General features: G+C 42.3%; 3 protein-coding genes across 3 annotated transcripts; 1 reads left to right on the top strand and 2 right to left on the bottom strand.

Moving 5' to 3' along the window:
• Nucleotides 1-236: 236 nt before the first annotated feature.
• On the bottom strand, nucleotides 237-1,475 carry LOC308336407 (uncharacterized protein; the record flags this gene model as incomplete). The annotated part of the gene is made up of 1 exon (XM_080793771.1): nucleotides 237-1,475. The coding sequence occupies one exon, from the start codon at nucleotides 1,473-1,475 to the stop codon at nucleotides 237-239; it is 1,239 nt and encodes a 412-aa protein (XP_080649897.1).
• Nucleotides 1,476-1,530: 55 nt separating this feature from the next.
• LOC308336406 (uncharacterized protein) lies at nucleotides 1,531-9,735 on the bottom strand (the record flags this gene model as incomplete). The annotated part of the gene is made up of 7 exons (XM_080793770.1): nucleotides 1,531-1,548; nucleotides 1,734-5,801; nucleotides 7,066-7,247; nucleotides 8,232-8,438; nucleotides 9,068-9,228; nucleotides 9,324-9,477; nucleotides 9,678-9,735. 7 exons carry the CDS (start codon nucleotides 9,733-9,735, stop codon nucleotides 1,531-1,533), a joined length of 4,848 nt encoding a protein of 1,615 aa, XP_080649896.1.
• Nucleotides 9,736-11,836: 2,101 nt separating this feature from the next.
• Nucleotides 11,837-26,472, top strand: ptchd3a (patched domain containing 3a; the record flags this gene model as incomplete). The annotated part of the gene is made up of 5 exons (XM_080793769.1): nucleotides 11,837-12,574; nucleotides 20,099-20,220; nucleotides 20,938-21,083; nucleotides 21,338-23,149; nucleotides 26,462-26,472. 5 exons carry the CDS (start codon nucleotides 11,837-11,839, stop codon nucleotides 26,470-26,472), a joined length of 2,829 nt encoding a protein of 942 aa, XP_080649895.1.
• Between the last annotated feature and the right edge of the window lie 502 nt (nucleotides 26,473-26,974).

The raw sequence follows: 26,974 nt of genomic DNA, 5'->3' as shown, positions 1-26,974 counted from the left end.
CATTCTGACGCACGACCATTCCGACTATGTGGCTTCGACGTGCGGTTCGTGGTAGGGTGAAAAGAGCAGTCCTTGCACTAACTGAATACCTAATATCAACATCAAGACACAAAAAAACAGTAATACCGTTCTGACATATAAACCTCTAATCTGTGTATTAGCTTAAAGCATTTGCTTACATGTTTTTACAATCATAAATGATAGCTGAACATGCAATGCTTTGTCCATGTACTGTTCTAAAGCCTTGTGGAAATAGCATCTGTCTCTTGAATCAAGGTGGGCCCTTGGTCATCGTTCATAACATGTTCACTGCTAGTTCCTTCAGTTAAGATGGTTACCACTGTTGACAGTGTGGCATTTGGGTTCAGCAGTTTGACCAGGGGCACATTCACACCTCTCTCCTGAAAGATGAGGTTCTGAAGAGTCATCGCCTGCATTGAATCAATGCCTAAAGAGGAGAGCAACAATTCTTCACTCAACTCACTCTTATCGATGCCAATGGTCTCACTAAGTAGAGATTTGACATAGTCACTCGGTGTGACTGTGTCTGTTTGTTTTGTCTGTGAATCCGACTGCTTGGGTTTTTGGAAGGCCTCTTCTACCACGGCAGACAAGCGCATTGACAAGGCGGCATTTTGGGAGAGGATGTTGTACCTGATGTTTTTGAAGTGAAACCTGCATACGACCTGTTGGGGTCTGTTGATCACAAGGCATTGTTCCAAGCTTGCATGAATCTCTGCGACATCCAGCACCATGATTCCCTTAGCCTTCAGAAACCTGTGGAAGTGATCCTTGTTTAAAAGAAGACCCAGGTTCAAAGCTCCCCAGTTGATAGACTGGCCTGGGAGCCCAAGCTTGCGTCTATAATGGCAGAACGTGTCGAGAAACGAATTGGCTGCCGCATAGTTTGTTTGTGATGCATTTCCCAGAAAGGACGAAATGGAGGAGTAACACACAAAGTAATCTAACTCACAATGTCGTGTGGCATGATGCAGATTCAGAACACCGTTCACTTTGGGCTTGAGGACCTTCTCATACAGAGATTCGTTAAGGGTTTCAATCAACCCGTCATGCAGGACAACGGCACTGTGGAACACTCCTCTGATTGGACAAGTGGGGAGTTTCTGGCTGATTGCGTTGATAGTTTTACACAAACAACCAAATACAGATACATCACATTCCATGGCAATGATGGATGCCCCACACTGTTTCTCTACATTTTGTATCTCTTCTTGCATCTCTTTTGTCGGACTGCTTCTGGAGAGTATGACAACATGTCCTCCACCTCTCTGACAAATGAACTTGACCGTTTCAAATCCCAACCCTGACAACCCGCCTGTCACAATGTACACAGCCCACTTACTGAAAAGCTGTTTCTTTGTAGGCAGCAATGGAATAACAGATAGAGCACCTATTACATCTTTTGCCAGTGCCACCACATGCAGGGTCTTTAAGTTGAAGTATGACTTTGACATTTCCAGTGGGAGCATGTCAATATTTTCGGATGTTACACTCTGCAAGGCAACATTCTCAAGGGAAAATGATTTCCTGTCCAAATTCATGGACTTAAGCCAGTGGTAAATACGGGACCTCTGTGCAGTCAGGGAGCCCTTCTGTAAAACCACTAGCATTTGAATGGTCTGCAGACAAACACCTTCCCTCACATATTGAAATGTGTCCTGAACCATCAAACACTGGGATTGAGATTCACAGACTACGATAACATTGCGTACGCCAGGAACGTTGCAAAGGTTAGCAATCATAGCCTCATCAAACTGGGGCAGAAGGACAAAGGCCTCCACTTGCTTTCCATCTACAAAAGACCCATTGCACTGTGTACTACCTATGACATTCCATCCTGATTTGTGAGCTGTGAGAGTCAAAACTTTCATCAGCACAGAGTCTGGGACTGAAGATATAATTCCCAGATTTTGTTTGTTTCCGGCCAAAGCTCTGCACAGGATCTCCCATGCAAGGACAAAGTATGAAACACAAGGGGTTCTCCTCAGGAATGGGAATCGTTTGCTACCGTAGCATGCACCTTCTGGCACTGAGACTGTGGTTGCTGCCTGAACCGGGTAACAAGCAATAACATGATCTCCAACTTTAAACTTTCTAACATCCTTTCCCAGTGCTGTAATTGTGCCACAGAAATCAAGAGCGAGTACATTATGATTCTGGGATGCTTGTTTGTTGAAATAAATAGTCTGGCCATATCTCAATTGTGAAACACTGACAGGATAATAGTCAGACGTATGAGCACACAAAGTAGTGATCTGAATTTCAACTGATGACTCAGCAATAGGCCGGTGGTCATTATGGTTGAAAGGAATGGCAGACAGCTTGGTCATTGTATATGCATCAGCTGTCTGAAGGATGCAGGGGTCAGACAGCATGGAGCAGAAGTTAACACCAAAGCTGTTAATATCACTGTGAACATGGGTACGGACAATGGAAGGTTTCAAAACTGAACCATCTTTTACTACCAATTCTGGGTACTTACTGCATGGGTATGATCTCAGGATCTGAGACAGTGCAGCGATGTCCTGATCAGAGGTGGAACTTATGTCAATCAGTTGAAAAGAAAGCTCTGGTAACTCTGCAGCAAATGATCTTGTCATGCCAAACAGAGCAAAGCCTGGGTTTATGTGGTCTACTGAGATTTCAGAAGCACGGTAGGTTATTGCTCTGATAGAGTTAGTGAACTTTGTTAGCTTCAGTTCAAAGACTATTTGGCGGAATAGCTCACAGCAGCTCACCAAATTCTGCAGGACATTATCGGCTGCCATTGAAGTGAGATCTTCTTCACCCCACAAAAACAAGACCTCATGAAAATGTTTACCTATTTCTGTGATGTTGAGATTTATCAAAAGAGTATGGAATCCATGACTCAAGATTTCCTTTGCATGTGAGAACGAAATGAATTGAGATCTTGAGTCCAGGTGTTGTTGCATTGCGTTAGCTATGCCTAACCGGTCACAGAAGACCAAGGCTTTAGGAAGATCAGGTGATGTGATGTTTTCAGAAGCAACATTATTGTATTCATTGTGGTAGAAGTTTTCTTCAACCAAATGAGTGAGACTCCCAAGGTACTTGACCAACACATGTTTTACCTCCACCAGCACTCTTCCCTCTTTATCTGTGAAGAAGCCACAGACTTCAAAGTGATCAACACCCAAATCAATTGCTCTAAGGTAGACAATCATTTCACGTTGAAGTGGTTCCAACACTGTCAAACTTCCAATTTTTGCTGGGAAACCTGGTCTTCCCACAAAGGCATGTGCCACTGTAACGGGGAGAAGTTGCATCAGGAAGTCAAGTACAATAGGATGGATGCAGTAGTCGTATAACTGAGGCCATAAGTCCTCTTTAACTGTTGCAACTGAATATGCCTCCATCAATTCCTCCCCATAATACACATCTCCCTTATTCTGGAAAACAGTCCCGTGCTGAAAGCCCCCCTGAGAAAGATACCCATAGAACTGTTCAGATCTCACCACAGATGTGCATCTTTTGTAGATGGTATTTAAAGAAATACTCTGTTCCTCGATGACCCTTTCTTGCTTGTAAGCGATTGTACCTGATGCATAAATGGCAGATGAAGAGAACACCTTGAAAGTAGACTCGTTCTCTGCTGGCGCTAGTTGCACTTTCATTTCTGGTCTATTCTGCATTAATTCAAATGGACTATGAAAATCTACACTCAGTTGAAGAGAGCGGAGTGGTATCTTTGGTTTGGCATTTGCCATGAAAGCAGCCAAACCCAACTCGACATAGAAGGCACCAGGGATGATGGGTGTGCCGTTGAATTTATGCTCTTGCAGGTAGGATGATGAATCAGACAACACATCACAGCTGAAAGTGTTGCTGCCGTTGCTAATCTGACGCAGCACAGGGTGTTTAGTTGCTGTGTTTCTACACGCTGCTTCAATGATTATATCCCGTTGAGAGAAATCAAACTGGTATCTTGGGAAAGGAAATGGGGATCTCTCACATCCTCTGTAGAACTGATGCCAGTCTACCTGAACCCCCAGCTCAAAAAGCTTAGGCACAAGGCTCAGCATTGTTTCATGATCTTTCTCTGGCAGAACTGATCCAAGAACAGGGGTGTTGTTTCCTAGAGTTTCTATGATGTTCCTTTGGAGAGCTATCCTTGAGCCTATTTCTACAAACACTGCATTATTTCCTTTAGATGCTGCTCTCACTGCCTGCTCAAATAATACTGGCTCCCGGACATTCCTGGCCCAGTACATACCTGTGCTAAAATCATGCTGCGCTGCCTCCTTGCCTGTCACTGTCGAGATCAACTCTGACTCTAGATCATTCACCTGTAAGGAGCCGATGCTGTCTGTAATGTCAGATAGAATTGTATCCATCATGTGGCTGTGGTAAGCGGCAGGAACATCCAGAACATGGAGGAACAGATTCTGACTGCCGTCTGATGCATGCAACTCACTGTAGAGGCTTTCTATAGCATCTGCATCACCAGAGAGAGTGCAGGACAGGGGACTGTTGACGGCAGCGAGGCAAACCCTGTTAGAATAACGAGGGATGACATTTAGAACCTCTGACACAGCCATGTTGCTGATCACCAACATCTTGCCTCCTGTGACCTTGCTCTGGAGGGTACTGCGGTAGTAGATCACCTTCACTGCATCCTCAAGAGACAAGAGGCCAGAACAGTGAGCAGCAGCGACCTCACCAACAGAGTGCCCAAGAATGACATCAGGTTTGACCCCCCAGAACTTGAGGAGGGTGGCAATGCCAACCTGGATAGCAAATAGGATTGGTTGGATAACACCTGGGCTTGAGAAGTCACTACTCTCAAACTCACTCTCAAGTCTGTCCAAAATGCTCAGTCTACTGAATCTTTGGAAGAGTTTCTCAACCTCTTTGATCTTTTCTCTGAATACAGTCTCCCGTTTCAATAGTTGCTTACACATGCCATGGTAGGTCACACCATTCCCACAGAAGACAAACACCAGGTTCACATCTGAGAAGGATGGGGCAATATCTTTGCTCAGGGTAGATTGTAGTTGCCCCTTAAGCTCGGCCAGAGAAGAAGTCACGATGGCCTTTCTGTATTTGTGTTTTCGATGGCTTCTACGACAAGCTGATGTGTACACCAGCGAGTCTAGGTCAACAGCGCTTTCTTCATCTACATGTTTAATGGTGTCTTCCATTGTGGAAATTAGTGATTTAGGTGAATGTGCTGACATGACAAAACACTTATTTTGTATCCATGTACTCTTTGGAGGAATTACTGACTGTTTGTATTGTTTGACAATAGCATGTGCATTTGTTCCTCCAAAACCAAAATTGTTTACCCCTGCAATTCTGTCACCAGAGAAATTCCACATCTCTACTTCAGTAGGAATATTTATATTTAGGGCTTTGGCATCTATACTGGAACTGTGTTCAGAGTAGAACACAGTTGGAACAATGGTTTCATGCTTCATCATTAACAGTACCTTAATGAGCCCTGCCACCCCAGCTGCAGACTCTGTGTGTCCAATGTTGCTCTTCACAGAGCCGATGCGGAGTGTCTCTGAACCTGGATGCCTGGCTTTGGCGATGACGTTTGAGATGCTGCCAGCCTCTGTTGGGTCTCCGACTGGGGTTCCAGTCCCATGTGCCTCGATGTACTGGACATTCTGCAGGTCAGACTCTGAGTAGATTGTGCGCAGCAGCTCCTCTTGTTGAACCATGGAGGGTTTGGTGATGGGAGAGACTGTATGACCATCTTGGTTGACTGCCGTTTTGGTAATGACACCCCATATATGGTCACATTCTTGTAAAGCCTGTGTAATAAGCAAGACGGACAGGTAGATGCTTTATTTCTCCTCGCGGAAATTCATTTTGCGCCAAGCAGCCACCAGGACACTCAAAATAATCACAAGATCACAGTACATAAACATGCAATACATGGACAGATCACACAATACACTGACAAATGTGACAATACTACACATCTCCTCTAGAATAAGCCACCAGTCATAGTTCGAGAGGCATCACATAACACATGCTCTCTTTTCCAATAACGCCCTGATTACAGTACACAATAACATACAATATAAATACAAATACATTACAGGATAAGAAACAATTCAGAGTGAACAAGTACAGCTAGATCTCAAATCGATCCTTACAAGTCTTTTAAAACGTTCAAGTGAAATCAAGTTACCGGTATTCAGTTTTAAGATTGATTGTAGACAGATCCACATGTGAGGTGCATAGTAATGAAAGGCTGTTTTACCCAATTCGGAATTCACAATGCAGTTTTGGGAGCGGGTATGATGTTGGCCAGTTTTGGGATGTAATAGGCTGCTCAGATATGTAGGCTAGTAATTAAGGCTTTGTAGATAAAAACTGCTGTGCCTTTTCATACAGCCTACACCCATCCCAGTTATAAACCGGAGGGCAGAGTGGTAGATTGTGTCGAGTGGTTTTAATGACGACAGAGCTGCATGCTTGTAGATAACATCGCCATAGTCGATAACTGATCAAATTGTGCTTTGAATCAACTGCTTCCTATTGTTTTAATTAAAGCAGGCTTTATTTCGATAGAGGAATGCTAGTTTTGGTTTCAGTTTAGTGATGAGTGTGGGTTTTAAATGATAGTTTGTCGTCTATCCATATGCCCAGATATTTATAGATAGAGATAGATCTTTCTAGACCTAGAGTCCTACACTATCTTAACAGTATATCTTCGCTGTTCAGCAGAAGTGTGTATCTCCGTGTTCCCTTCTTTTTGTCTAATATCATGTCCTATTTAATACTTGGCTGTATGACAGTGTCACAAAAATAGTTGATCTACAAGCTCACAGCTGCTCATCATTGTTGTTGCATTGTGTGTGTGGCTCTGCTATTTACGCTATGACTTGCCTCATGACTTAAGCGAACATGCACAGCAAAATTCTGGGTGTTAAGTACATTTTACATATTTCATACAGCATAACTTTATCTTCTATTGACAAGCAACTTAATGTAAAGTAAGTACTTTTTCATTGTCACAGCCAAAATGCATTCGCTGCATATTTCAGTGTTTTTCTTGTCAAAGCGTACCTTTCTTAGTGGTTTTAGCAGCACCACCCCACAGCCCTCTCCTCTGCCGTAGCCATCAGATGTGCTGGAGAAAGGTTTACTGGTTCCATCAGGTGAGATCATCTTGGCCTTGCTGAGAGCAACAAACACTCGTGGCTCCATGATACAGCTGACCCCCCCGCACAGAGCCATCTCACAGTCTCCTGATAACAGAGAATAAGCAATGAAACTTAATAATATTTACAAACTTCATGAATATGAATCATATTTCAGGCCATATTACTCATGATCTATAATCCCCTATGCATGGCCATGCCTACACTGTGCAGGAGGAGGTAGTAAGACCCCCCGCGCCTGGTTTACTGTAATGGTGTCAATGTTCAAGCTCCCCAGCAAAGCCCTGGACAGACTGCAGTATGTGCAATACTCAGCTGCCAGAGTGCTCACCCATAGTACCAAACCATGGCAGCACATCACCCCCAGTCCCCACCCTCAAACACCTCAACTGGCTTCCGTTTAAACTGCTCTTCCTCATCTATAAAGCTCTCCATGCCCTCTATATAGCCACACGGTATACACAGACCTCCTCAAGGAGCGGAATCAGAGGTTTTCTGACTTGGGGCTCCTCACCATCTGCCACGGCAATAAGCAGACCCTCGGCGATAGAGCTTTCAGTGTGGCAGCCCCTGCCCTCTGGAACTCTCTCCTTCTTTCAAGTCCGCACTGAAGAGACAATTGTTTACTCAGGCTTTTGGCAAATTGTTTATTTATAGTTATTTTTTTGTATTGTAAAGAGTCATTGGGTAAATAAATTCAAGTTATTATGATTATTATTATAAAGTTGACTTCAGCCTATTTGGGGCGACCGTAGCTGAGTGGTTAGTGAGCCAGCCTGGGAAGCTCTCAAGCCAGAGGTCCTGTCCCAGGTTTGATTCCAGGCCAGGCAACAACGTGTTGATGTGTGTCCCTGAGCAAGACTCTTAACACCTAATTGCCATCCCCAATCGCTGCAGGATGGGTAAATTAATAAAAATGAATACTGAGTCACTGAGAGACGCAATACTCTCAGTGACAGGATCAAATATTAACAGGTTTCTTGGCAACAATCTGTCCTTTTGTGCAATCAATAAAGGTGAGAGATACAGTAACTGCTATACTTTTTTCTACATTTAAGATATACTGCCAACCTTGTTTAATGGCTTGACAGGCCAGATGAAGAGCCACAAGCGATGATGAACAAGCGCTGTCTATAGCCATCGAAGGTCCAGTGAGGTTGAAGACGTAGGACACTCGGTTAGCAGCGATGCTCATAGCTAGCCCAGAGCCCGTCCAGTGGTTGATCACACTGGGATGCACGTGTGCAGCGGTTTGTTCATAATCTCTGTTCATCAAACCTATAAAGAAAATAATTGATATGGTAATATTTTGTAATGCCACACGGATAGTCATTTTGCATTATATTTCTGTATCTAAAAGTTAAGACATTTGTAAATTTAAGAAGTAGCATGACATTATTTTGCATTGTTAAAGAAAATCAAAACATTTTAGAGTGGTGCAACCACTCCAAGGAACAGCTTTGTTCCTGTGGGACTATGTCACTATGTTTAGACTACCAATAGGAGGTGCTGTTGCACCACTCGCTTCAGACTGGTCTGATTTTTTCCTATACACAGCATCCAGAGTGTTACATTTTTTACCAATATCTAAATGTTTACATTGTGAGTTCAATTAAATCTAAAAGCATTAATAGAGTGATGTAAGAAATATCTGTAATAATGTGCATGCTGGTAGTTCAGCAGATGCTTGAAGAAGGTCTTTGACCGAAACGTTGCCTAAATAAAGTGTTCGTATTGTGCAGACGGTGTGCAGGTCTTTGTGCACTTTATGTAAAAAGTAATCTGAAGACATGCTGGTAGTTCAAAATACACAACAAAGTATTTCTTTCTTCTACACAGAAAAATCCGTAATGATAGATCCATTGTTACACTCAGAGTTACAGTAGCACTTATTTTGAGAACCTTACCCAGAAACACTCCTGTTTTTGTGCCACTGGCCTTTTCCATTGGCAGTCCAGCATCCTCTAAAGCCCTGTACACACACTGAAGAACCATCTTCTGCTGGGGGTCCATGCGCTCCACTTCACTGTCACTGATACCGAAGAACCTGTGGTCAAATTCATTGAACCTAGACATTCACAGCAATTTAAAGTTGACTTGTGTTTCATATTAATATTTTGAAGTTGTGTTTCATTTTCATATTTTGAGTAAGAATAACCGTACCCATCAATGAGAGCAGCCTTCGCTGTGCGAGACTTGCCCGCTTTGCTGTCGTCAGGGTCATACCAGCTCGCCAGGTCAAATCTCTCCTTGGGAATTGGCATAGAGCAGTTCTTCCCATTCACAAGAACTTCCCAGAAATGATCAAGCCCCTCACCTGTGTACAATGTGATTTAGCCTATACCATTTATTATCGTCATGATGGTGTGAAATTGATTGTTGTTGGCATTGTGAAATAATAATGTATACTGTTTATTGTATATTAACGCACATAAATCTGCCGGTGCAATCTAAACCATTATTTATTCAAGAAAATTCATAAAAGCTTTGTGAAAGTTTTGAAAATAAAATTCTTACCCCCTGGGAAATTGCATCCTATGCCCACAACAGCAATTCCATCTTCAACTTCTTCCATGGCTTCATATCGCTGTGAACAACATCAGCCAATCTGATAATCCCATGAAACTGAAATAAATGTAGTTTTCACTTCATCACACTCGATTAGCAACAATTATGATACATATATATGAGACGATTTACAGTACAGTACAGTGAAGTACAGTATGCCTCTCTGTTTGCTCTCACACACCTGGTATTGTATGTACAGTAAGTAGGCTATGTACCTGGTTGGTGATTCTTATAGCCCACTTTCTTTTCTTTTATAATATAAAACATTAATGATTGACTAACGTGACCATGGAGATGAAGGGACTTCAATGCCCACCTTTATGCAGTGGTGGAAAGTAACTAAGTAGATGTTCTCAAGTGCTGTACTTGAGTAAAACTAATGTAGGTACTTTTACTTTACTGGAGTATTTCTGATTTTCTATAGCGTACTTTTACAGTAGGCTACTCTACTCCATTACATCTCGGAGGCAAATATTGTACTGATTACTATTATTTGAAAACTTTTAGTTACTATGGTTAGGCTACTTTTTGTGGGTTTTGATTATTATTACAAAACATAAAAAATCAGCCGCATGCATTTAAACTTGAAAATACATGATCTACAAGCTTACAACTGTTCTGAGCTTGTAGATCTGCTATTTTCAAAATAGATAGATTAGATAGATTCGTGAAGTTAACGGGGCATTCTGCATAATGAATACTTTTACAATATGTCAACTCATTTAGTTACATACATTAGATCAGTGGTTCTCAACCTGTGGGGTTCTCATGATTCTGAGAACATTACAGTAAAGTGTCAAAAAAAAGAAGAAAAAAGAAAGACTAAATTAAATTAAATAAAAGAGACCATTAAATAATTAAAAAAAAGTAATCAACAAACTATAAAAACTGGTCAAACAATGGCCAAATTTCAAATAATAATAAGAAAGGGTCAAAAATGTCTCAACTCCTTAGAATTCGCTTGTCAGGGTGGGGGCTCAAATATGATTATTTTGCTGATGCTTGTGTAAAGTTGTTAATTACAGGGTACACTTGGAATATACCAAGACTAGAATAACAAGACTATATTATTAACAAATAATGTAACTATGTAACATAAAAGGACCAAAGGCATTGTGAATGAGAAGCCTCTGTGTGGGAAATTATTGATGCTCAGCCTGTTCTGTTTATTGGGACAGTAGGACAGTAATGAATGAGCTAGGAAACGTTGTTAAAAGACCACAATTAGTCCTTCAACTCCAACTGACCATCATAATTGAATCACTATAGGCCTACTTTGTTGCTATGAATGTGGTCTTTCTCATTAACACACTCTTTGTTGTGGATAAGCAGGCTAAATTTGTGCATCTTTCCATAGCAACCATTTCTCAGTCAGGAAGGCCAACACAATGAAGATGCGCTCTAACCGTGAGTATATGCTAACATGCTATTTTGATAAATAAATACAAAAACATATATTTTTTTACTGTGTTATTTCCAAATTTCAATAGGCCTACTTTTAATTCTACTCAATAGGGGCAAATATAGGCCTTTTATTATTATGTTATAGACATAGGCCTATGTGAAATTGGACATGCATACTTTTGGTACTTTAAGTATTATGATGCCAATACCTTTATACTTTTTAGTTTTTACTCAAGTAAATTTCGATTATCTGACTTTACTTCAGACTAACAGTGTTTTATACATACCGTAGTATTGCAGTAGGCCTATTGATATTTTAGGGTAAGAAATGTAGTAGGTAACTACAGTAGCCTACTTTTGCCACCACTGCCCAGGTGGGCACTTTCACTTAGTTCCCTAGGGTGGTCGCTCTAGGAGAGTTTTAACACTAGGACTTTACAGGCTAAGTGCGTCAGAAAATGTTAATACCCGTATGCATTTATGTGGCCTATTCAAGCCTCTTAGAAAATTAAGTTTCCATCTGAAGAGATGTTTTGACTAGGCTATAGGCCTATAGTTATATCTTGATTTAGGCTATATTGATATCTATATCACTAATATTCTAGGCTTAGAATATCAACCTCGAAGTATATATTGCCTTAATTGATGTGGGACAAAATAGGCTTAATCACTTATAAGTTTGGGATATTTTTCTCCTCTGCAAAATGCCGGTGAACATGACTTGGTGCCGGACAGACTGCGTCGAGAAGCCGTTCTCTATCGGATACCAGAAGTTCGGTCGCTTCGTGGGCAGGCACCCGTGGTTTTTCTTCCTTTCGCCCATATTCATCTCCATCTGCCTCGGCGGCGGCTTCGCCTTCCTCTGGGACCGGGAGGCCAACGACATCGAGGAGCAGTTCACGCCGACCAACGGGCCGGCAAAGCTGGAGAGGTTGTTCGTGCGGGAGAACTTCCCCCTGAACAACTCGGTGTTCTCCAGCCAGAGGCTCTACTCGGACGGCGTGTACGCGTCCTTCATCGCCGTGTCCAAGTCGGACAACATCTTTAGCGACGCGGCACTGCGGGAGATATTAGGTTTGGACGAGATGGTCCGTCGGATCAGCGTCACTCTCGGACACGAGAGGCTCGCGTTTGACGCGCTGTGCGCGAGGAAGTACAACAAGTGCATCTCCAATGAGATCCTGGACGTGATCAATCACTATGGCCCCGGTGGGATCGAGGGCACAGATCGGTTGACCTTTCCGTTTTTTCGCTTTGGGTTCTCGCACATTTTTCTGGGCTACTCTGTCGGCGGGGTGAACTTGAGCGCAACGGTCGTGAAGAGTGCCAAGGCAGTGCGGCTCTTTTACTTTCTGAAGGAGTTCAACCGCACCGTAACGGACTTATGGCTCAACGAATTCCTCAGGGTTTTTCCCGAGAATCTGTCCACGCAATTCATAGAGGTATTAAGAGCCTGCATTTTTTTCTTTTACGGAACAAAGGAAAGAAAGGCAAATACATAATCTTTGATTAAAATGTATACCGTTATGTTAAATGTATGATCAAATCATTTCCAAGAGAAATACATTTGATTTGATACCATGCGTTCATGTTGTGTTGGTTGTTATCAACTGTCCTCTAACTCCTCTTGCTCTTTGAAGCCCATAGGCAACAATAACCTATTCAAAAACGGAGAGAGAGAGAGAGAGAGAGAGAGAGAGAGAGCGAGAGAGAGAGAGAGAGAGAGAGAGAGAGAGAGAGCTAAGGGGGGGGGAGCGAAGCCTATACATGTTTCAGTCAGAAAGAGAGAGAGAGTGTCAGTCAGGATTTCAGAAAGAGCGCAAGTGTCAGTCAGAAAGAGAGTAGGCCTACATGTTTCAGAGAGAGAGAGAGAGAGAGAGCATCAACTCTATTCCCCTGCAGGCTACTAGGCCTAGAAATTATCATTATTCATTATGCTTTTGCAAGCTAATCAAATATTCTGCAGCACGTGATGCACATGGCTCATTCTTGTAAAGCCTTATAAGACATTGGGCCATTGTCCATTCTGGCTGTCAGCCATATAGGGTTACTGCCATAGTAGTCTAGTAGCCAGCCATAGAGCCCCATTGTGAACCCGGACATGTTGAGTACAGCGCTTTATGTTAGAAATGTTTAGTATGGGTCCCCAGCATGTAGAAACTGCCGGATGCTAACTTGCATGAGCAATTTTCATAATTGGCATAATATGTGACCATACCATTAACAACCTATAGAAGGCAAAATATTCAAAATTTCATCATGCTTTATGTACCATGTGACATGTCAAAACTGCTCAACAGTGCCACTTTAGGTCACCCAGCGGTATTGCAGCTGTTCTTACCCCAAACAGACCTGCTTATTGTGCGTATTGCATATACCACCGGTAGGCCTAGTCTTTTTGTTATTGCTGCATTCTTTGGCCAAGTGACAGATGTGTGAGTCAAGTCACATGTGTAAACAAGTTCCATGGCTTTTGGCCAAACAAGGCATGGGTTATGCCTGTTGAAAGTGCTTGTTATCGCTGCTTGTAGCTATATTTATTTCACAAATTTTCACGTACAAACTTCTCTGCAACATTTCAGATAATGGTCTATAGATTGTGTGTAGAACGTTTCATGCAAACTGATCAAAAATCTGCTCAAAATGGCAAAATCAAAATCTGAGGGCGGAGCTTACTGGTCAAAGTGACAGATGTGTTCCCCATGAGTCAGGGCAATTTTCATAATTGGCATAATATCTGACCATACCATTAACAACCTATAAGGAAAAGAAATCCCGTAAAATAGCCGTAATCACAAATGTCAGCACATTTGGGTAGTTATGTTATGTTAACCCATTCTGAACGGGAACCCATTTTGGTGTTAGCATCATGTTATGCTTTAGCTATTGAAAAATCGAAGAACGACTGACATTTTTAGAATCTGATCTCAGGTCAGAATGCGTTAAATCAGACCAGTGTGTGTCCAGTGGAAACCTCGTATGAATCTGATCTCAGGTCAGAATGGGTTAAGTAGCTATGGCCGTTTATAGCCCAAGGAGTGTTTTTTTTTTCAAAACTAACGCTTGGAATGGATTCAGCACCATGAAAACCCCCTAGTTTGACATGTCACATAGTACATAAAGCATGATGAAATTTGGAATCTTTTGCCTTCCATAGGTTGTTAATGGTGTTGAGCGACTATGAGAGATTGATGTATAAGTCGCTGAGAGGCGATGGGATGGGCCGGGTGTCAGACGCGCTCCGCAAACAAAGGGATTTCGCTGGGTCCAAAACAATACTTTTAAGGTGTTTTTATTAAAGTAAAGCATAACTTAAACGGTGCTCCAACATAAAGCAAATTGGGTACAGCGATCCAAAGTAAGTAAAGTAAATAAATAAAGCAAATAAAGCGGTCAACAAAAGTGCGGCTTCCCACACACCCCCTCTCTCTCACTGTGTGTGAAACAGGTGAACTAGGTGAGGTATTCAATGAAACAGGTCCGCCCCTCTGCCTGTCAATCAACCACATTAATCACCCGTGACAGCCCACTCATTGCATAGACATCATTTCCAATTCATGGCTCTTACACGCCAGCCCCTAATTATTAGGTTATAATAATTACATCAAACATAATAGGAGGCATGAAATAACAGTACTCAAATTCCCGAACTTTTCTTCCTTTTGCATTGAATGAAAGTCTTTCTTCACCCGAACGCAAGTCATTTTCCGGGTAACACACTCGTCAAAGTCAATATCCAAAGTCAAAAACAGTAGAGAAGAAAAAATACTCAAGTGACTGTATTTGTAATCCAAGGGAAAGTAATTGTAATCCTTTTTCCACCTAAGTCCAACAGCTCATGGAAATTGTTCGCTGATCCTCCTCTGCCTCCTGGATCAAACAGATCTTCGTTGTTGGACGATCGAGGCAGCTATTCTTTGTTTCAATGCGTACCTGACGCACAAGGCCGGGCTTGTCCGGAAAGGTTTGTAAGACTCGTCCCATGACCCAGGAGTTCCTAGGTGCTGTGTTGTCCCCGACACCTGCTGGGCCATTTTCCGCCGCTGTGCATTGAACTTCAGTGCCTTCTCCTTTTTTTTCTCTGTTTCTCAGTCTTTTTCTCTGCCAGCGAGACGACTCTTCATCCTCTGCCTCCTCTTCCTCTACCAGTCCTTCCACCTGCTCCTGAAACCTGGACTTCTCTGTGGCTTTGCTGTCCCTGTCCACAGCCAACTGTTTTAGTCTTGTCGCCACCTTTTCCCTTTTCACCTCGACTTCATGAGCCTCCTTTATCAGGGCCTGATGGTTGAAGAAGTCTGGGTTGTAAGAACCTCCAGGAGCGATCACTTCTACTGCAGGGAGACCAGAGGGCTCCGCATTCATCTTCTCTGGACGCTTGACACGTTTCTTGCCAGTCTGCTGAAGGTACCATTGGTCCCCTTTGTCCTCCGTCTCTTTAAACTCTCCTCCCCAACTGTCAAAGAAGTCTCTTTCTGGGTCTTTGCTAGAGTCTGTCACTGCTTTCTTGGTGGTCCGAATGACCGGTCTTCTGTTCAACGGCTGTTTCTGCCTCTGTGCATCTAAGTTCACGACAGACACCCTGTTCACCGACAACTTTGGCTGCCGACAATCCATTGCATCGTTGCTCTCCCCTTTAAGCGGTCCGTTCACAGTCCAGCCAAGCATCGTCCTGATGGCATAAGGACCATTATTTACACTGCGAACGACCTGCAATGGTTCTAATGCCTCAGGAACATTAGTCCCTATCAATAGCTCAATGTCACCATCGATCTCAGGCAGTTGAACATGTATTAAATGAGGCCATCTCAAAAGGTCCCTCTGTTTGGGAATATTCCGCTTGTGGACGGGCATGCACATCTGTGTGTAAGCATTGGGAAGGTTACAGAAGTGCTCCTCGTTCAAACCAGCCACTTCCAGTCCGGACACGCTGTAGCTAGAAACAGCTTTCTCTTGGCCCATCGTCCTTAACATAATGTTTGTCTTCCTCCCGGTGAGGTCAAGTTTGTGCATCAAGGCTTCAGTGCAGAACACGGCAGAGCTTCCCGGGTCCAAGAAAGCGTAGGTGGTAATAATCTTGCTCCCCTTCTTGGACTTAACCTGTACTGGGACGATGGGCAGTTTACATTCGTCACCAGCCCCAGTAAGGCCACTCGATACCACTGTGCCCTCCACTGATATCCTTGACTTCCGATCCGATAGGTCAGACCCGTTGTTCCATTCTCTCTGAGTGTTATGAAGTACGGTTGGATGTTTCCGACCACAAGTTTGACAGGTAATCTTTTTCCCACAGAATTTGTTGATGTGTCCAACACTCAGGCATCCGAAACAGACTCCATTCTCTCTCAAGAAGCCCATCTTCTCTTCGTGGGGTCTTTTCTCCAACTGGGGACACATATCCAACGGGTGTTCTTCTCCACAGCACAGACATGTGTTAATTATTTCTTGAACATGTTCCTCTTCAAGTCCATGAGTCATGGTTTCCATGGGGGTCACAGTGGTGGCATAGCTAGTTCCTCTCATTCCAGATGGGTGTGAGTATTTGCTCGCGCCTTTAGGTGTAGTTGGTGGCGGGGCATCCTGTATGTTTCCAAATATTGGGTCAGTTAGAATTCTCACCTGTTTCCCAATAAAAGCGGTAATGTCTGTAAATGTAGCTCTACGTTTGAACTTTTCCTGTAGTTCCCAAGCTACATTTCTCCATGTATCTCGGAGCTTGTATGGCAACTTTCGTATAATGATCATCATATTTGCGGGCATGTCCAGATCATGCAAGTATTGCACTTCCTCCATGGCGTTACAGCAGCCTCTGAGGAAAAGACTGTACTCTTGAAGAGATTTTACATCTTCGATTGTAATGAGCGGCCATGAAAGAGCCTTGTCCATGTATGCGGATGCTATTTTCTGCTCATTTCCAAACTCCTCTTTTAACAGAGCCTTGGCTTTAGCATACGCCCTCACTGGGTCTAAGTGCTGGCAGCTCCTGACCAGTTCCCTGGGAAGACCCGTTGTATGCTGCTCCAGGTAGTACAGACGATCGCTGTCCTTTTGAGTATTATTTTCTACTCCATTTTCAAAAGCCTTCACGAAAGAATGGTATTTTAGTGGATCTCCATTAAAGATTGGCACCTCTCTTTTTGGCAAAGAGGAGAGGCAATGTTGCTGGATCAACAGTGTGGTAATTTCATTTTGCTTTCGCATAATGCTAAGCATCTCCCTTTGACAGTCATTTGCATTTGTATTTCCACAGTTAACATTTTCAAAATGAGCATTTGGATTTTGAGAATGAGCCCTTGTATTGTCATGATTAGTTACATTTGAACCATTGAAAACATATTGCATTTGTTGAACTGGGCGTGGCCTAGATTCCTGGTGCATAACTGACGGAGGCTGTGATTGTGAATGAATGAATTGAGGCCTTGTGGGTGTGAATGGATGGGCATCAACGTTGAGAGTTGGTAGTTTTCCTTGTGCCTTTTCCACATAAGAATTCATGCCATCCACAGTCTTTGTTTTTGAGGATCTCCCACTTACGACACTTTGAGATTTTAATACATTTAATTTTGCTATTTGTGCGGCAATGTCCTTATTCAGTTTCCATTGCTCCTTTCTCTTGCGCAACGTTTCCTCCTGAGCTTCAAGTTCATGTTTGTCCTTTAAGTTTTTCTGTTCGACTTGCATGGCTGCCAAGTCCGCTTGAGCCAACAGACATGCAGAGGAAACCCTAGAAGTGATGGAGTTTTGTGTACCAGATTTTCTTCCCACGTTTGACACACTGTCACTTGGTTGCACATCATCTTGAATGTCATGATGTGTTATGGACATACTTATTGATGCCGCTTGCGTCACTGAGGGAGATTTATACACTGTGGGAGGAGCGTCCACGTGCAATTGTGAACAAATTTCAAATTCAGTTTGCTCATCACTCTCAAAATGCCCCACCATTTCCTCTGGCTCATTCAACCAATTTTCCACGTCACCTTTAAATGTATGGCTGTATTTTGCAATGCTGCCAAACCATTCATTTTGTCTTTCCCTTTCCTCATCGTCAGGCAGTAAAGGCAATAATGTGTCATGAGACAATGTGGCTTGTGCATGATGTTCATTCAATGTAACCAACAAAGACTTCACGGTCAAAACATTTCCCTTTTTTTGCATGAATGATTTCATTTGTGGTATAATGGATTTCATTTTATTGACAGAAAGGCGGCGCTCCCGTTCAAGCTTGTCAATTTTATTCAGCGCGGCCTTAGCCGTTAGCACAATCTCTCGTTTTCCACGCTCCATTTCTGACTCAGAACTGGTAACCTCCCCAGTATGTATTAGACTCATTTTTCCTTTTAATTTTCCATTCGAATTATTTGTGCCACCAACACATCCACAATCCGCCCATTAAAAGGAAACGTATCCACAAGACATCATTCATTTAGTATTCAGTAGCCTAATTTTCATATGCAGCGCAGCAGTTCAAACAGACAAGCGGACATTCATTTATTGACAGCTACGGTATACGAGGATCCTTAATGAACTTTATTCCGAGCGTCAACTCAACCCGGGATTGACAGGTAGGCTGATCAGTGATCACTCGTCCCCAATGGAGTATAAAGAATATTCAAACTGCGTTCCTTCCATTATGCAGTTTACACTCGTCACTCGTACCTGACTTTAGTGGTTGACTTTGACAGTTACTCAGAATGTTTGTGTCATCCGGATCCTCCTTCCTTGTCTCCGACCGTCTTCCTTGTTATTGTCCACTTGATCCATATCTTCTGCTGTGTAATGCCGTCGTTGACAATGCCATTTTTGTTGACAATGTTGAGCGACTATGAGAGATTGATGTATAAGTCGCTGAGAGGCGATGGGATGGGCCGGGTGTCAGACGCGCTCCGCAAACAAAGGGATTTCGCTGGGTCCAAAACAATACTTTTAAGGTGTTTTTATTAAAGTAAAGCATAACTTAAACGGTGCTCCAACATAAAGCAAATTGGGTACAGCGATCCAAAGTAAGTAAAGTAAATAAATAAAGCAAATAAAGCGGTCAACAAAAGTGCGGCTTCCCACACACCCCCTCTCTCTCACTGTGTGTGAAACAGGTGAACTAGGTGAGGTATTCAATGAAACAGGTCCGCCCCTCTGCCTGTCAATCAACCACATTAATCACCCGTGACAGCCCACTCATTGCATAGACATCATTTCCAATTCATGGCTCTTACAAATGGTATGGTCACATATTATGCCAATTCTGAAAATTGCTCAACATATGCAAGTTAGCATCCTGGGCTGTCAACTAGACTAATAGCATATCTAACCTATAATATTTTCAGATACATATTTTAGCGTGCTGATTAAGTTAAAAATTAGTAGCCTAATACACTGTCTGGTTGTCATCTTGAATGCGTTTAAAAACGGCTGTATTTGGAGGAATGTGCAGGAATGGGAATCAAACAGGTGAATGAAATCAAGATACATTTTTATAGGACTTGGCACGTCATCACGCATCATTTCGTTCAAAGGAAGTAATTAAATTTTGATTTTCATGGACTTTTTATATAAAAATACACAAAAAATATTGTCAATATAGGTGCAAAGTTCACATGTAAACATCAAAGATCCCGGGAGGAGATAGATTTGAACTGTTTTTCATATAATTAAAAAGGGTGGGTGATCTAAAGGTCAGAGGTCAAAAGTCAGAACACCAAAGCTGTTCGGCATGTGTATCAAACTTTTATTGCCGACGGTCAAACGATTCATGAGCTATGCCTGTTCAAAGTTAGCATTTTCAATTGAGTGCTATAGCGCCAACCAAAAAATTACACACTGGTATCGGATCGGTACTCGGTATCGACCAATATGCAAGTTATGGTATCTGACTCATTATCGGGAAGGAAAAACAGTAGGCCTACATCTCTAATTGACAATGGTTAAAATCTATAAATGATGCTCTGGTTTTGTGCCTTTACCTTTGACAGGTTACTCACGCTACATCGCTTTCCAGACAGGTGGAATTTGAGGCCAATCAATGGGATGTCCTTCCCCTGTTTTTACTTACTTATGTCATTGCCGTAGCATTTTCCATTCTGTCTGCTTTAAGGTATGTATGATCTTGTTACCCAAATAAGCTTTTAATCCACTATAATTTATCTCATTCAATTTATAATCCCTGCATGTCTCATAAAGTTTAATTTGGCTAAACAAATATAGCATCTATGGATGGGACGATAATATCGTTGATTATCGTTGATAACATATTTAAACTTATCATGAAATTGTCTTCTGCCATTTTAATGTGCAGCAAATTCAGTTAAACCCTATATACTTGATAGAATGGATCCGTTTCACTCTCCACAAATTGATTCAACAAAAAATTGCAGATCTACAAGCTCACAGCGCGTTACGTTGGAATGCGTAGATCAGCTATTTTTGGCGTAGATTGGCCATTTTAATGTGCAGCAAATTCAGTTAAACCCTCTATACTTGATAGAATGGACCTATAAAGAGCACACATGGTACACTTATTTCACTCTCCACAAATCGATTCACCAAAAAAATTGCAGATCTACAAGCTCACAGCACGTTATGTTGGAACACGTAGATCTGCTATTCTTGGCGAACGTCTGCCCCCCCCCCACCCGGAATAGGGATGCTGGGGGTTCAAGCGGTTAAAAAAGTGTCATTTTAAGTTTTAAGCGTATTTTGATTATCGGGATAATATCGTCAGTCACAATTATTTTTGTCACAATAATCGTGACATGTAATGTTCATATTGTCCCATCTCTAGTAGCATCACCTATTTCATTTCCATTCACAGATTTGATTGCGTTAGAAATAAGGTATGGGTGGCTATGTTTGGCGTATTGTCTGCTGGACTGGCCGTGTTGTCAGGCTTTGGCATGATGCTCTACATCGGGGTGCCGTTTGTCATGACCGTGGCTAACTCACCATTCTTGATATTGGGTAAGGATAGAATTAGCTGTCACTGACTTAAAGATACCCTGAGAAGGGGTATCAACTCTTACAAAGTTATTACTGTCATGAAAGAAGTAGGCTACAGCCCAAAATAAATATGCAAGTCACTACAGAATAGCTTTAACATTTTCACACCACACATTTGAGAAATGTATAGTATAGCTTTCAAAACAAAACGAAACAAAATGGAACAAAACCACCGCACGAGCTGATACGCTGCTGCTCTTTTGTGTCACCCCCAGGTATCGGAGTGGACGACATGTTCATACTGATATCGTGCTGGCAGAATACCAACGTCCATGACAAGGTGGAGGACAGACTGGCCAACACCTACAAAGAGGCGGCCATCTCCATCACCATCACCACGCTGACAGACGTGCTGGCGTTCTACATCGGACTGATGACGCCGTTCCGCTCCGTCCAGTCCTTCTGCCTGTACTCCAGCACGGCCATCTTGTTCTGCTACCTCTACAGCATCACCTTCTTCGGGGCGTTCCTAGTCCTGAACGGCAGACGGGAGAACTCCAATAAACACTGGCTGACCTGCAAGGAGGTGCCCAGCGACTGTCCGGTCGGTCGCTCCAAGTGGTACGACCATTGCTGCGTGGGAGGGGCGTACGACCGCCAGTCAGGGGCCGAGGAAGTACAGCCTATGAACCATTTCTTTAAAAAGTACTATGGACCCTTTCTTACCAAGCCCTGGACTAAAGTGTGTGTTATCCTGCTGTATGCCGTGTATTTGATCATCAGTGTTTACGGCTGCTTCCAACTCCAAGAGGGGATAGATCTTCGCAACTTGGCGGCAGATGATTCGTACGTAGTGGACTACTATAATGACGAGAAGGCGTACTTCTACGAATATGGCCCAAATATTATGGTCGTCGTGAGGGGCCAATTCCCGTACTGGGACGAGAAGAACAGATCCGATCTGGAATCTTGCGTGGAGGACTTAAAAAGCTTGCCCTTCATTGAGAAGGACATATTTACTTCCTGGCTTAAATCATACAAATACTACGGACATCACACAAATCTCAATTTGAGCATCGAAAACGTCTTCAAGACAAACCTGGGTTATTTTCTAAGCTTCTACTCTGACTTCAGGCAAGACGTGAACTTCACCAACGACTCGATCCACGCGTCTCGCTTCTTCATTCAAACGGTCAATATTACCACCGCTCTTGACGAAATGAACATGTTGAATAAACTTCGGGATACTGCCAAGAGATGCCCCATACCCTTAATGGTCTACCATTGGTCCTTCATTTTCCACGACCAGTATGCCGTGATAGTGAGCAATACCATTCAGAACATTGGAATCACCTCTGCCGTTATGTTATTAATTTCCCTCCTGTTGATTCCCAACCCCCTCTGCTCACTGTGGGTAACCTTCTCCATAGTTTCCGTCATAACCGGAGTCACTGGTTTCATGGCTCTGTGGAATGTCAATCTCGACACCATATCCATGATCATTCTCGTCGTTTGCATCGGATTCTCTGTGGATTTCTCTGCGCACATTTCGTACGCCTTTGTTTCGAGCAAAAAGCCGACGGCCAACGAGAAGGCTGTGGAAGCACTGTACCATTTGGGTTATCCCATAGTCCAAGGAGCTCTGTCAACTATATTGGGGGTGGTCGTGCTCTCTGCGTCTAAGAACTACATCTTCAGAACCTTTTTCAAAATCATGTTCCTGGTCATCTTCTTCGGACTGTTCCACGGTATCACCTTTATCCCTGTCTTCCTCACCTTCTTTGACGTTTGCAGCGTAAACTCGAGCAGCAGTGAGAAAACAAAGCCTGAAGATCAAGCTATGGGCAACTGCCAACCAAAGATCCAGCACGACAAAGGCGACGACCAGGACAAACAAATCTATGACAATCAAACGTTTCTGTCCGATAATCATCCCAACCACCAAAGCCAGACCGGTGCGTCGGTATGGACTCTAACAGGCAACTCTGGTATCACCAGTCACACCCAGACCGTGTGCATGGCCAGTACCGTACCCATGTTCAGGGTCGATGGTCAAACCTACGAAGTTCATATGTTCACGCCCCCCAGTACAAATAGCCAGTCAACAGTTGTTGCAAACCAAATTCTGGAATCAGGTGAAAATGGTGTGATGGTTAACAGCCAACCAATGAGTCAGGAGAATAATATCCCTGTTGTCAACTGCTCAAATGTTGAATCTTTGTGATACATGTCCATGTCATGTTGTATATCCCATTGTGTATATGTGGTTCCATAGTGTTTTATGGAATCAAACAATCACAGATATTTAGTGCTAATTCAAATATGAACCGAAACACACTTCTAAAACGGTTAGTCCCAATACTTGATTCTGATTGGCTGGTTTCTGATTAGACCACGTATAAAACCTCATGATAATTTACAAGTTATAGTCAGGGAATATTATCAGAATAATGTCAAATCTGGGAATACATTTCTTACCAAGTATTTTCTTCACCAATGTGTTTGTAAAGATGTCTACTAAGTACTAACATAATCCACATTGATTTCTATTCAACCACCCTAGGGGAATTTTTGACAGCTGCTTAGTTGAGGTACCATCAACAACCAATATAAGGCAAAATGTTCTAAATTTCATTATGCTTTAAGGAACATGTGACATGTCAAACTAGGGGGTTTTCATGATTCTGAATCCATTCCAAGGGCTTGGGCTAAAAAAAATAATCTTGGTAAGAAATGTATTACCAGATTCTATTAATATCCTCCGACTATTAAATCGGTTTATATCAATCCTTCCCAGGTGCGTTACAGTGATCCCACATCTCTGTAGCTCAACTAGGGAAGGGGAGCGCTTTATTACTATCACTGAGAACAGCTGTTCACCAAGTCGCTATGCTACCGTTTTTTACGTGATGTTCACAGACATATCAGCTAAATCTGGATTAAAAAAAATATGGTTTTTTTATCGAATATGTTAGGTACCATGAGACTGACCTAACCCATGAGTTGTTTTTCTCTGTGTGTTTATTTGGCAAAGTAGCTCTCTGGTGGGCGCAAAGTGTGACTACTTTTGTGAATTAGGCAGTTTTATGGGACCGAAGGTCACAGTTAACTATGGATTTGTGCATTTCCTGTGTGTCGGGCACCATATATGGTGCCCAGGTCTCGTGACATCATCAGGGATGGAGAAGTGGAGGCCCAGATGTCATAGTAAATGCGACCTGCTGTCACAGTTAAGCCCATATATGGAGATCCCTGTGTCATGTCATCAATATTGGCCAGCAACTCTAAATCTGACCTCAAAACCTTAGATCTCCATATACTGTATGGAGCTGACCTGTTCTGACATTCCATATGTTGATCCTTCCCCATCCATCCTTCGACTTTTGACTTGTACCTGTCCATTCAAATTTCAAACTCTAGACAGGCCTGCCCCAAAGTTATTAGTGCAGCCACGTCCGGCAGCCGGCGAGAACTAGAGTTCTTAACAGGCCCACCTGTCCATTCAAACTCTAGACGGGCCTGCCCCAATGTTATTAGTGCAGCTGCGCCTGGCAGCCGGTGAAAATTAGAGTTCTCAACAGGCCCAAAATGTAAGGCCCGCCCTAGCTGGGCCCTCATCAAACCCTGTACACTCAAGAGAATGTCCCCACTACCACCCTTAGATCTCCATATACTGTATGGTGCTGACCTGTTCTGACATTCCATATGTTGATCTGACCTGCAGTCTGCCGTCAACGAGGCAGATGCGTGCACGCTTCTCGCCCTCAGGGGTCTCACTGGAATTGCTATGTTTGTAACCAACAACAATAATTCACGCGAGGTCCGAGGGTACCTTGTATTTTATAATGTCTGAGAGAGTTGGAGACACCGCTGCATGTCGTCAACGTCGTATCGCACCATGTCTCTCAGCAGGCCTGGAATGGCCACTTGACGTACATGACATAATGCCCCCCCCCCCCCCCCATTTTTTTCATGGAGGGTTGTTTTTCAGTATAAAAATGTTGGTATTAGAGCTCGTTTGTTTGTCTGTGCCTCGACAGAGCAGGCGGTAGAGTGGTCTGCTATAGCTGCTTGCCGGTTGTGGTGGGTCGGTCCGGGCCAAATGTCAGGGCCGAATGTTTGACCCAGTCCAGCCCTGCCTCTCAGACATTATAAAATACAAGGTAACCTCACACTTCTTGTGGCTTATTGCTTTAATTTACCATACTTGTCTATTCAAGTAATTTGATGTTTACCACAGTTTTTAACTTTTATTAGTTTATATTTTCATAGACAACAGGTGTACTTGATGTTCATGTTTTATTTAAAAAAAAATCTAAAGCATTACTGATATTATAACCTCTACAGTTTGTTAACCAGCTATGTAATGGTGAATCTGTACAAGATCAAATTAATTATATTCCTTCATCAAGAGAATAATCCTTTTATTGATAGGAGATTCATGGAAACTAGTGTGCTCTTATTGGGTACAAGCACATTTTCATCAGTGATGTTGTGATTAATAATAATGGATATTATGAACGGATAATATTACCGGTAATATAAATAGTATGAGTGGTAACTGAATACATACAGTACAGTGTTTGTTGTATTACCACAATGCACCACTGGGTGGTACTGTGGCAACATACCAAGTAAATGGTCTATCTATGGGCAATGGGCATTCCATTTCATGTTCCTCCATTTGTTAAATTATTAATGTAGTTATTAACATAGTCCAAACATTAAAACTAAATTCTCTGAATTAAGATTCATCATTTTTTTTAAAGGTAGAGTAAGTGATTTCACTCAAAAAACCTTAGGTTTCGTTTTTGGCTGTGGGACCTAAGCCTTCGTCCAATCAGGATAGAGAGTCAAAAACTAAGGTTTTTTTGACCCCCAGGGGTTAACTGGGGACAGGGAGGAACTCCTTATATGGTCAGCAGCACACTCTATAGTAGAGAGGATTATCACAACAAAACAAAAAAATAAGTGATATTTGAATTAAGTGAAATCACTGACTCTACCTTTAAATAATAATGATATTGAACTTGACTTGTATAGAACGCTTTTCCATAAAAAGTAACAAAGTGCTTTACAGACCAAGGTCAAAAAGAAAGGCAACAGGATAATGATTAAGCAAAGTAAACTCAGAAGATAAAACTTAAGAGCCAAAATAGGCCTAACTAAAAGGACTTGATGGGTGTGTTCTATTCTTTAGAAATACTTAGCAGTTAAGCAGCTGAATTCTGTACCGATCAGAGACGGGATATACACTGTACCGTAGCTTTTTTCCTTTCTTTCCCCTGATCCTAAAGTATAGGGAATTACAATAGTCTAACCGTGATTAAATAAAATCGTTTAAAGTTTTGTTTTTTGGGGTTCCATAAAACAGTGATTCTCAAACTTATTTTTCTCAGGGCACGCCTGAATGACATTGTTACTTTATAGTAGTGGTCCCCAAACTATTCAGTTCAAGACCCAAAAGAGTGAAAATAGCAGATCTACAAGCGCTTGTAGATCAGCTATTTTCACTTCATAATTATTTTGTTTTTTATTTGTGGAATTTCTTAGATTTGTTTGTTTTGAAATGTATATATATTTTGCATAATACCTTTTCACTGAAATTTAACCACTTGAACCTGACAAGAACTTGGAATTGTAGGAGTTGAGGCATTACATTTAGTTTGACTCGGTTCCACAGATAAATATTGTGAAAATAGCAGATCTACAATCTCACAATGCAAGGCATTGTGAGCTTGTAGATCTGCTATTTTCAAATGTTTTGCCTGTTTCTTATTTGACAATTTGGCCAATGTTTGACAAGTTTTTTATAGTATAGTTTGTTGATTACTTTTGATGCAGTAACGGTCTTTATATTTTCCGGTATTAAAAGGTCTTAAAAGTCCTTAAATTGTCTCTTCATTGTCATC

Source organism: Protomyctophum bolini, assembly GCF_963924005.1.
Source record: "Protomyctophum bolini genome assembly, chromosome: 21".
Taxonomy (NCBI): Eukaryota; Metazoa; Chordata; class Actinopteri; order Myctophiformes; family Myctophidae; genus Protomyctophum; species Protomyctophum bolini.
Note: the sequence above shows the minus strand (reverse complement) of the source record. Positions and strands in the feature narration are given on the sequence as shown.